This window comes from Temnothorax americanus, unplaced genomic scaffold (genome assembly GCF_048541705.1).
Source record: "Temnothorax americanus isolate GAGA-0224 unplaced genomic scaffold, ASM4854170v1 Scaffold19, whole genome shotgun sequence".
Taxonomy (NCBI): domain Eukaryota; kingdom Metazoa; phylum Arthropoda; class Insecta; order Hymenoptera; family Formicidae; genus Temnothorax; species Temnothorax americanus.
The window spans coordinates 1599838-1612666 of NW_027509329.1; the positions used below are offsets into that span (position 1 = coordinate 1599838).

A 12829-nucleotide genomic window follows, 5' to 3' on the forward strand; every position below is an offset into this window, starting at 1 on the left:
GCGCTCACTTCCGGAAATGCATAAAGTCGTCCTGCCTTTTACGATTCTTGCACGTGTTTTCGCGCGAAATTTATCGAAGTGAAAGAGCATGACTCTCGGAGAGAATCGCTGCTGCTGATGAGATCTCTCACGGTCACGCTCCGCGAATTCAACGACAGGCCGAACTGGTCCAGGTTTACGAGAAGTGGCGCCGTGTTGTGGGCGGAAGTGGGTCGCGTGGACACGATGTTGACACGCCCCGATGATTGCAAGGACTGTCTCTTCGTCGCGTGAACCAAGCAGAACGCAGAAAGAGAAAGAATGAGAAAAGAAATGCGTTTGTCAGGTGCCGAATCTCTCCTAATAACGAGCTACAATATAAATTACGATTAATAATTAATAACAGAACCACTTATTCTTTCATTCATTTTACAAATATCTCATATGTATAGTTTTCTCGGATCACAAGTAGAACATTGACGATGCTTTGACACTTTCATTCATCAATAATGACTTCGTGTGCTGTACAGAATATCGATAATTGATTCTGTAACATATTGAACTAATGAAATTTGATGAAACGTTCTACTTTGTAAATGAAGAACACGTAAAGAAAGTATGCGCTAGTACGATAATTAATACAAATTAATCTCTGGTAATTAATCTCTAACGACAATCAACATTTTAATCGACCGTGTATGAGAGGTGATCGTACAGGTCTTCCTCTCTCAATTATGCACATCGATACGTGTATGTACATTGTTGTTAAAGATAAATCACGATTAATAATTAATAACAGAACCACTTATTCTTTCATTCATTTTACAAATATCTCATATGTATAGTTTTCTCGGATCACAAGTAGAACATTGACGATGCTTTGACACTTTCATTCATCAATAATGACTTCGTGTGCTGTACAGAATATCGATAATTGATTCTGTAACATATTGAACTAATGAAACTCATACATCAAATCGACGTTCTACTTTGTAAATGAAGAACACGTAAAGAAAGTATGCGCTACGTACGATAATTAATACAAATTAATCTCTGGTAATTAATCTCTAACGACAATCAACATTTTAATCGACCGTGTATGAGAGGTGGTCGTACAGGTCTTCCTCTCTCAATTATGCACATCGATACGTGTATGTACATTGTTGTTAAAGATAAATCATGCCTAAGAAAAGCATTACTAGATATAGGCGGCCTGATAAAACAGCCGATCGAGATTATTGCAGCCATCGACGATGACGATGCAAACGTAGTTTTTGTCAATGCGCGACATCCTATAGACATATCTAAACGACAGATCTTACTGGAACAAGATTATCGGAATAGGATTATTAGGTCACGATTCTCGATCGATTAGAAAAAAAAGGGACAGGTATGAGTGAAATTGTCTTGATCGGAAAGGCGGAACATTACCCCTGAAATTATTTTCGAATGTCACGGTCATATAAAAATCGTTAACGACTTTTTAACCTGAATGTTTCCAGTTCAACTCTATTCTTGAACGATAATGTTGCCAATTATCCTCAGCAAATGTTGACACTTAAATATGTTTATGACATCGATCTCTATCTCTATTACACATTTCTCTCCTTTTTTAACTTCATGTTTATATCAAAATTTAATATCTGTCTTGTTTTCTCATTAAACATTTAGAAAAATAGCAAAATTAATACGAATTAAATGATGCCATCATCTAACCGGTTACATACATTTTTCGTGTTTAGAATCAGTAATTCTCTCGACAATTTATATGTTACAGATATCCTTGGATATCTTGATTAACAGACAAAAATCTGAGGAAAAGAATATCGCGTAATATGTATTTTGTTATATTTATTTTGTACGCATCTTAATATAAATCTTCCTTTTTAGACAAAAAGTAACTTTATTAAAATGTTGTATTGATAAAGTTTATTTATAACAATTCCCATACAAATAGTTTTCGTGTTTATCCATAAATTTGAGAACGTGGAACGTTAGATTATCCAAGAATTTCCGTTAGATATCTATGTTAAATGATAGGTGGAGTTCGGTAGTTCAGTAGAGCAGACTCTGACATTCCTATACGGTAATCTTCATACCTATTTATCGAGGCAAGAGGAAATACCGTGCAGATTGATGACGTTGTAATGGTATTTCTTGCGCGGGGGGGGTGGGCAATATAATACCGTCGTACATTCGCGGGCGTTTCTTCGTCATTATTTTGACGATCGCGGGTCAGGCGTGCGCGCAAGCGGTGTTTGCACAAAATTGTTCGACCGCCCACCCAAGACGGTCGCAATAGTTTCTCGTGATCCGCCGACCGCGAGAGCAGGTTGCCACTTGCGCAACTGTGCGTGAACTTGACTTTTCGAACGTATACCTTTCCGTTCGCCTTCCACCATAAGTGCGCGCTATTTCTGTAAAGAATTCATTTGCGATTGCGGACTTCCGGACTTGATGACATTATGAGGGGGGAGATATGCGAAAGGCTTTGAGTATCAAGGCTTTTAAATTTCAGACATGGACACTCGGAAATTTGCCAGATTCAAGAAAAAAGATGTTTATAAGGTCTACAATTAATATTAATACATTAATGTTATTCAATATATTTGTAGCATTCTCTAGAATTTGAGAAGTTTATTTTTCGATTTCAGTGAGGCAACGTTTAATTCTTGTTACATGAAATAGTTGTTTTACTTCTTTAACTCCCTTTTAAGTCTTGAATTCTTTTACATTTTATCTATCATCTCTGTTTCAAAAATGTTCTGAAAAATTAATTATTTTATTGAAATAATTCAATAATTATTTTACTGAAATCTTCATAAAGAGTTCTATAGAGTTTAACGCGCATTATATTTGAAAACGTTTCAAGCTAAAAAGGTATACGCTATAGTAAAAAACGAAGGACTGTGGCAAATGGCACAGTAAAACTTTAAGACAGACATAAAATCGACGTTTGCCTATGAAATGTTTCCTGTTGTTCAATCTTAAGAATGTATAAATACTTCGCATTTTTCGAAAGTAAGATCGCACTTTCTTTTTCAGTACTCAATAAAGAACTTCCTGATCGCGTCACGAATAGTTCAACTGGTACAAGTTGGTATATATCGCTTGTTATTATCGCTCGTTATAATAAAAACGGTTCGATGAACTTAACAGTTTTACAAAGGGCAAACGTTGTCTTTTGTTGCGTCGTGAATCTCTTCGCATCATCGGTATTCTCATCATGACGGCGATATGGGCGTACAAGGATACATGAGCGATTAGTATGCGCAGTATTACCTTGCCTTAATAATCAAACTAGAGAAATTGTACATTTGTATGTGTGTGATCGAAGCGTTGCAATTGAAAAATAATGGAATAGTCGAGGGATGATGTAAGCAATAGATATTGATTTCATGGACATGATATTCAATATAATTTTTTATATTTTACAATATTATGTACAGAGAAAGATAAAATAGCGTAATTTCGTGCAATAAAATCTGTATAACGCAACTATCAGTTAACAGCGAGATATCAGATAAGAGATTAGTAATATAAAAAAAAATGTTTATTTAATATTACTAATCTCTTATATATATATATATATATATATATATATATATATATATATATATATATCATATCTCGCTTTATAATATTTTAATTTTTTAATGATTTAATTTTAATTATTTTCTTTTTAACACGCTACAAAGTTTTCGATTAAAACGTTACTTTATAAATATTTTATTGAAGCAATTATTTATTTATAAACATTATAAATATTTTATATTGGAATAATTTAGTCTTGTTATAAGAGAATCGTAAAAGCGATTTAATCTTAGAATAAAAATGCACATAATCACAGTTATTAGATCGGAAGGACGTACATTCGGATTGCTTTCTGTACCTCGTTACGCGATATCGACGGAAACGATATGGCATGGCAAAAACCTTTCGCGTTGCGTGTATAAGAAATAACTGTAAATTATGTGAGATAGGTATGGCGTGCATACGTATACCTATACGTCTTGTGGGAACGTGCGCGGCATACGTGCGGACTTTCATGGGGGCGCTAGCCAGTATGTAGGTTTAGGTCGAGAATGCATCGATTATCGTTTTATATGGTGAACTGACGCCTACCCAATAGAATCTCGATCGCTTCGTTAGGATAATTACGTACGGCAGACACGACTGACGCGAACGCACGCGCCGCGTCTCGATAAAGATTATAATTTAGCCCCATAACTAGCATATGTATACGTCTTACTTTTAATTGAAAATTTTACATTAAAAGGGCGAGTCAGCTTTCAAAATAATTAATTTGTAATATCATTCATTTTTTGCCAATCACGAAAGTAATAAATTTGAAACATGTAATCACAGTCCATCTCCGTTTAGATTGTCCACGATTTCTATATAGCATTTTCACGTGGCTGAAGGATTAATTTCATCAGATTTTAATACTGACCTAACACTAATGCCAACAATTATTCCTGATCTGGAATCGATTGCGTAACTTGACGCTTTCCAACGGATCCCGAGCTTTCTTCCGTACAGAATGCAGAATACAATTAAATCCCGAAAATTAGCCTTAACGAATAAACCTGACCGCGCACTTTCCCAACGTGTTTGTCGGAGTATCTCGGAGATGCGCTTGATGCATACGCACAGGTTTTTAGTCAGACCTTTGTTTGCGTATCTTCTCTGCGATATGCTCACCGTCTTGTCTGTGCATCTCTCGATTGTTCCACGCAAGGATTCTAGGAGATACTTCGGGGCCGTGGTAACAGATTGCGTATACAGAGAAACGCGCGTCTCGCGATATCTCAAAACGGCGCCACGAAATGTTTATACCGAGCAGTTTACGGATCATGAACGTTGCGTGAGAAATTCATTAACGCATTCTATAATAATATGTATAGGTACTCTCAACGCAAGCAATTGAAATATATTTTGCGATGGTAATTGGATTAGATTATTATTTATTTATTTTATATATTGTGCGCGGAATACTTTATTTATTTCTTACGAGTGAGAGGAGGCTGTAAAATATATTGATATAATTATTATTGGCATAATTCGATCGTAAAATAGCATGACTTAATCGCAAGTGACTATATCGAGTAAAAATGGTACCAGATTAGCTAGCTCATTTATACTCGTTTGCAAAATGAGCTATAAATGTCATTATACTATGTAATACTCTTGCAAAATCAAAATGCAAGAGCATTACGGGGACCCGCCTGATTGATCTCGGTGACTATCAAGTAAAGAACGATACCGGATTAGCTCGTTTATAACTCGTTCACGAGTATAAATGAGCTAAATGTCATTATGCGCTATGTAATACTCTTGCAAAACGCAAGAACATTACGGAGACCAGCCTGATTGGTCAGCCCAGCGCAATAAAGGATACCGATTCTATCGCTAAGTTGGATTGTGATTAGACACCAATTAAGGCCGAGGCGACGCTTATCGCGGGCTATAGTGGCACGCACCGCCGTCGTCATCGGCATCGCATCGGCGCCGATAAAATTCTCACGTTACGGTACAGTAAAACTACCGCAAGGCCGTCAACGTGTTCGCGAATGTACGGCACTTGCTGCACAAAACTTGGCGATGGCCACGGATGACCGTGGTCTCCATCTGTGCGTGCCGTTCGGCTGTTCACCCATACGGCGGCGGCGGCGGTGGCGGTCGACCTTCTTTTTATCGGACGGATATATGGCAATGAGGTATAGCGATTTTCTCACAGGGAATTATCGCCACGTCACCGTGGTATGCGCTCAACATAAAAAAAAAAAAGAAACAAGAAAGAACGAGTTAGCGCGGTTGTGCACGTGCATATATGAATCCGACGCGATCATCTGTCGCGCTCGTCTTTGTCTTATAATCAGTATAATCACGTAGCCGCCCGCTTAACTTATGAATCAACTTTAGAACGGCGCGGCGTTGTAATCTCTATAGCTATAGCGCGATGTAATCTCATGCCTGTCTTCTGTCACAATGCGCTCGTTAACGGAGATTTTAATCGAGCACTCTGTATCTATTAGGAAAGGTAACGAATAGTTGTGGAATCGATTGGAGAGAAGAGAGAATCAGTTTTTATCATATACTTAGGGACACAAAGGATGCAAGATGCTCTGTTAGCTTCACCGGATTTAATTACGCCGCACGTATCGTTGCATCGGATCTAATTATCTTCCGGCACCTGCGGAAATTGGCCTCCGATTTCGCAGCCTATTATCGAGCATGACAATCAATTTGTATTATTGAATTCTCCTTCGCAGTTCTGAACGTGGCGGGCGGCAAAGCGCCGATGCAGTCCAGCACCGCGGAAGGCGCAGTTCCGCAACGCGCGGTCGACGGAAGCAGCAGCCAGAGGTACACGTCGCAAACCTGCAGCCTGACGAGGCGCGAGCACAAGCCGTGGTGGTACGTGAACCTGTTGGAGCCGTACATGGTGCAGCTGGTGCGGCTGGACTTCGGCAAGCCGTGCTGCGGTAAGTAATACCGTATATATTTCTTCGCGCTTCGCCGCTTGCGAGAATTTACCGTTTTGCTTAATAAATGAACTCCTTCGAATCACAGACGGATACTTCTTACGTCTCATCGTTCAACATTCAACGAGCTCGTCCAGCATGTCGCGCATCCCATAAAGATATATCAATCTCGCAAATTAAAAGTAACTTTGGACGATATAAAATTGTGTTTAAAAAAAGGAAATAAAAATGTTAGGTATTAGAGATAGAAACCTACTGAAACGTCGAAGCGTGACTTTTGGGCGATTGTATGTTTTGAATTCGAAATTTCAGCTATTAACTGATCAAACTACGATTGGACGAAGAATTCATAAAAAACATAATACGGAAAACTTGAGATGCTCTGAATATTCTCTGAATATGATAACGTAACAACTCCAATGCTAAATACAAGACAGATGTGTTAACGTTCGGAAATATTACGTGGTAGTGGTCAAAGCGATGATTAAGAGAGCGAGCCGCGGAAAATTGTTATTTGCACTGCGGTCTTCGAGCGACGATTCGCTCTGTTTCAAATTATTGCTCCGGACGAACGGTCGACCGTTTTCTTTCCAACGGGGCGATTCGCGGCGTTAAAAGGTCTGACGCAGAGTCTCAAAGTAAAGCCTAAGAAAAAAGTGACAAAACGATCGTAAGAAAGATCGCGATGGCGGCGGTAATTGGACCTTTGCCGTTCGTGCCGGGGTTTTGCGAGCGCGTCAAATCGCGGCGTCTATTTTCTTCGCGACGTCAATCTCGCGGGCATTGAATCCGACGCTCGTTATGACGTTGCGTCGGCCCAACGGAATAAATTGGTAAAAAAGCAGCGGTAAAAAGAGCGTTGCAATTTGCGCGGAGCGCCCCGTTCTGTATTATAATGAGCGTTGCTGCCGATAAAGCGCGGGCGATAAAGTCTCTCGATATGAATTCTAATGCGAGGCTCACGTTGTCGAGATAGAATCCCCGTGATACCGTAAATATCCCGTCCGTCGTCCGGCACTTTCGTTTCTATGGCGCGTTTTCTCGACTTTCTATCAATATAAATATAGGCATTACCGAGATAATTACCGGGAACGATGCCCGTCAGCGAGATGGATTCGCGGTCGCGAAACAAATTCAACGTCAAACGTTAGCCGCTTATGCTTAAATCGGTATTTTAGATTGAGTTATGTTAAATAATTTGTTCTTCAGACATCTCTATCTAAAAAGCATATTAATTATATACAAATAACGCTGTCGGCAGTTGCTTCTCTCACCTTTCTAAAATTTATCTTTTGGTTAAAAAGATGCGTATAATTAGTTCTTTAGCACATTACGCTGGACTGCCGCGTATTCGAATTCTAATATCGGAAAATTTTTCATAATAAAATTGACAAATTTCAACCACCTAATGTTAAACTTATATTGTATTTTATTAAAAATATTTATTCTTATAGCTTATTATTTTGTTTTCTTTTGCTATATGTTTTGCATATAATTAACGCGAAAGAGATGATACACGCACAGACAAAAACAGATATGATTTTACAATCGTTACGTTAAAATTCTGATGCAGACTATATTAGGTTGTTTACGTTCTTCGACCGCGATGAATCTCGATCCATCCTGAAAGAGATCGGACGCTTCATTCGATCTGAAATCACGATCGTGAACAATCGATCGCCGGAGGGGTAGCCAATGATACTTTCGACGCGAAACAAATGGATCGAGAGTTTCGCGTTCACGCGGAGCCGCAGAAAATCCATTTTATATTGTACAAACGATCCGTAAAATCCCACCGTAAAATTCGCATTTCCTCCTCTTTTCTCCGAGAGGCCGATCGAAGGCCCTGCTTGCATACGAGATCGTTTAGAAACTCTTTCACGATGAAAGTGAGAGTCTTTCCACTTTCAATTGTTAGAAAACCATCGCAATACGTCTGCCGCGGTACGCCGCATGCATTTTTCAGCGGCGCACGAGAAACACGAGCTCGCGCGCGCGATCGATCAATCAGCTCCTAATTAGGTTGCGTATATATTTAATACCGGAACTAAAATACACCGTTTTGCCAAGGACTCGACATATACGATTATGTGATATAATGCATGTAATTTATCATTAATTATATTTAATCTCTAACACGGGAAGAAAGCAATTTTCATTCTGGTCTGATCGCGCGGCATCCGGTCGCATCTGGTTAACATGGAAAGTTTTGTCGAGCAATAAAGTTAAGCGTTTCCGGAATCCAGATTCTATTAAGCGCTTCTTCGCTAATGGAAACTCCGCGCGGCGATGGAAAATTCGCGTTCGAAAGTCCATCCGCTCGAAACAGGAGAAACTTTCACCGTTAAACAAGTGATAATAATGGCAGTGTCGGTGCTTGGACACGCGTAAAACGGGAGCAAAAAGCGAGAGCGTTTCGTTATCCAGGGAAAAGGTGCACTCGGCACGCTCCTTCCTCGAGTAAAAGTATTTCCATCTTTTCGCGAGCAAACCGGCTAATTACGTATCGGAAAGCGATAAAAGTGAATTTGGAATCATGCGAGCGAAACGGACGCTCAATCTCGCGGAGTGAATTGTTAACGACTTCCGTGTCGCCGCGCGTTGCACTTCGTGCAAAATTCGGTAAAGGTAAACCGCGCACGCCCGCGCCGGAGAAAGATGAATTATTCAAATGCGATAATTGACAATCGGCTTTTACGCTCGCGGATAGAGATAGAGTCGAATCGTCGTGCGAAGTGGAGATGAAACAATGGCCGGCATAATGCAGCCTGTTTTAAGCAGCTGTTTAGTTACGGCCCAGCACCGAAGAGATACCTGACGATAATTCTCGTACCCGGCTCGAGCCCGCGCGACTGCGAGCTCATAATTGAACAGACGGCGGATTACAATTACTTCGGCCTCTCTGCGTGAAAGAGCAGCTTTCACGTTACGCCTCAGCGGCGGGGAAGAACCGATTCGTTCAATTTCGTCAATAAACTGCATTATTAACGCTCATATACCACCTCTTCATCGTTGTTAATTATCGCGACGTATAATAATGGACCGAAGAACCGACAATAAATAGCAACAGGATTTTACTACAGGCGCGCATTTGTTAATTTGTGATAATTTTTTTCATTGAAGATTAGGGAGCATAAATGATCTTTCTGCGCTTAAGAAGAAAGGGGACGCTTTTCCCGCAATTTGCACAGCCTTATGCACTTAAACTTAATTCTGAATTTCTTGATATCAAATGTCAAACAGTTTTCTACTTAATTAATTATTATTATTTCGTCAAATTTTAGAAAAAAAAAATCAGCGTTGAACTCGTTGAAACGCGATTTGACACAACCGTAATGAACAACGTTAGATAGAGCGTGTTTAATCTTTAATGTCTGTAATTATTGACAATAAGCATGATTAGTGGCAGACAGCGGTCTTTTTACGGCACTTGGCGGCAGGCACGAGCGTGTCTCCCCGATCCTTTCCCGATACCGGAGTTTCTCCTTTACCTCGTGTTGCTCCTCGCTCATGCGCTACATGTCTACGCACTCATTACAGCTGCGAGAATAGCGGCTCGCACACGTGCAACAGGACGAAAGTCTCGCGACCGTAAGTACGTAGTACGTACGTGCCGCGTGTACGTATCTCTTGTAACGCGATCCTTTTACCAGATCGTAGACTGTCGCGCGAGTTCGAATCCGCGATCATCATTGCAGGGACAGAACGTGGAAAGCATGTAATTGCAACGGTTTACAATTCTACGGAGAAGCGTACGCGGGCGGTTGTCCATAGCCGGTCACAGTCGGGATACCATCTGGGTCAGAAGATGTAGCGCTCGAGATGATTTTACCCGTTCAGATGCTTGTGATCGGCGCGCGTTCTACGCCCTTTAAACTAAACGCAAATGAAAATGTCCGGCTGTGTTTTCGATTTATGTACGTTAATTTGTAAAAATCCGTAGTGTAGCTACGATCGGTTTAGATATGTCTTGCACTGTTAAATTCGTAGCGCCAAATTATACTCAATTTGAGTCATTTTTAATAACCATTCCTAGGTTGCCACTCCTACTCAATATATGTTAATATATGTTAATTTAACTAAAATAATGGTAATTCAATTAAATCAATGGAATTAAAATAATACTGTTTTGTGTTAAAATAATAAATTTTGACACACATGCGGTAGTTAAAAATAACGAAATGTTATTTAACTCAGGGTATTGGTTTAAATTTCTTTTAATATTTAACAGTGTAATAAAGTATTGGCCATCAAGATTTTGTGTAATCTTGTTAGAGATTTTCACTGGAACACGTAAAAAAATGAAATTTAATTGAAAATTAAAAGCAGGTTTGATTAATCGCGACTTCGCTGCTGTGTTCCGATTCCGAAACTATCGCGATGATTTTATTACTTGTCTGAAACTGGATTATGTATATCTAATTTATGTCTCAGCAGAATTGAAAAGTACGTGATAATGAAATAGAAAAGAATTAAATCATTGTGTAATTAAGTATAGAAGTGTTTTTATTACATCAATAATGCAAAATATTTCTTACGTTTTTAAAAAGATTTCCACAAGATTTGAATTCTCAATTATTAATGCCGTATAAATATTTGAACCAGAAAGTTCAACGAACTGTTCTTATATCGTTCGAAAGTCTCATCTAAAAAGGAATTTTTTAATTGATACTTAATTAACTATCTCAAAGCTACGATAACATTGACACAGATTAAACTAACATCTCGTATCACAAATGTATGCCATTAATTACATGCATGAGCGCAGACGAGCGTTTCTTAGGGGGACTCGATAATTACCAGTCATCGCTCAAGCCCATAATCTTCTGAGTTTTCCTTTAGTGAAACTACGTTATCCCGGCACGCAAAAAACTTTGGGTCGACGTATCTTGCAATGAGATATTTGCGATGATATTTTTCGATAATATGTAAGACAGACTCGAAATAAAAATATTACATTTAATAAAGTTGCCTGTGAGTTTTAACAAAAAAATCATTTAATTTGCATGGCTTCTAGGCGAGGTTCCCGGCAAAATCGTCGTCCGAGTTGGTAACAATCGACCAGACTTAGGAACGAATCCCATTTGCAACGAGTTCACCGGATCTCTGGAGGAAGGGCAGCCCCTCTTTTTGCCTTGCAACCCGCCGATGCCCGGAGCTTTTGTCTCGGTGCATCTGGAGATCCCGGGGCCCGCCAATGTCCCTGCGGAGTTGTCCTTGTGCGAGGCGTTCGTCTATACCGATCAGGTAGATTCAACAGCTGTGCAACAACTAGGTTTTACGCCAGAACGGAAATAAATCCGTTTCTCCATCTTCCATCATGGTGATTGATTGTGTACAATATCAATACAGGCCTTGCCGATCGAGAGGTGTCCTCAATTCCGGGACCAACCGCCGGGGTCAACGGCAACTTACAACGGCAAGTGCTACATATTTTACAATCGCAATCCGATGACATTCAGGGACGCTATGGCGTTCTGTCGCACGCGAGGTGGTACTCTCGTAGATGAGAGTAATCCTGCTCTGCAGGGATTCATCTCCTGGGAATTATGGAGGCGGCACAGGTACATTCATATACATAGCTAATATACGGAGAAAATCTATAATCGATAATAATAGTGTAAAAAGAAAGTTGAGAAGAAAGTTAAAAAGTGATCACAAATGACGATAAGAATATGGAGAAACTTTGAAGAAAATTTAGATTCTGTATTTAAAAAAAAATATATATATATATATATATATATATATATTATTAAATAGAAACTAAGTAGCTAAAAAATATTACGTATTAAAATGGTCGTTTATTTTGAAAAATAATAAGGAAATATGCTTAATCATTGAAGGAGCGACACGTCCAGTCAATACTGGTTGGGCATATATAGGGACCAGCAGGATCGAAAGTCGTGGAGATGGAGTGGAAGCGGCGAGGAGGTATCCGTTTCGTTCTGGAGCATACCGCAAGATTTCGAGGAAGACTGTGCTCGGTATGACGGCGGTAAAGGCTGGCTTTGGTCCGCTACATCTTGCACAGCCCAACTTAATTTCATATGTCAGCATCGTAAGTACCATCTTGCTTGCGACACATCCGCATATACAAAGATATTTGAATATAATATATCTAAAAGTTTTTTTAATTCTTTGTAGCCTACTGCCGAAGTCGAAAATAATGTATCCAAAATTATATTCAATTTCACGTATCATTTATCCATTCCTATTTAATGTTATATAATTCATATTTTTGAAAATAGAAAATTCTAGTAGTAAACTTTCAATTGCAGTTTATTGATTGAATTTTCCTAAGATATAACTTTAAAAGTTTACATGTCTTGTTCCTATTTAATGTATTTGCGCGCATGCGCTTC

The 12829-nt window shown here is 39.3% G+C and overlaps 1 protein-coding gene across 2 annotated transcripts in view; it reads left to right on the forward strand.

Annotated features, from left to right (window-relative positions):
• LOC143896652 (uncharacterized) overlaps window positions 1-12829 on the forward strand; it is a 49274-nt gene that overhangs the window by 30825 nt on the left and 5620 nt on the right. For both annotated transcript variants that reach the window (XM_077404608.1, XM_077404607.1), the window contains 4 exons: window positions 6255-6467; window positions 11485-11714; window positions 11820-12031; window positions 12311-12525. In XM_077404608.1, the coding sequence (XP_077260734.1) occupies window positions 6284-6467; window positions 11485-11714; window positions 11820-12031; window positions 12311-12525 (841 nt within the window). In that variant the 5' untranslated portion in view covers window positions 6255-6283. The remainder of the gene's footprint in view (window positions 1-6254; window positions 6468-11484; window positions 11715-11819; window positions 12032-12310; window positions 12526-12829) is intronic.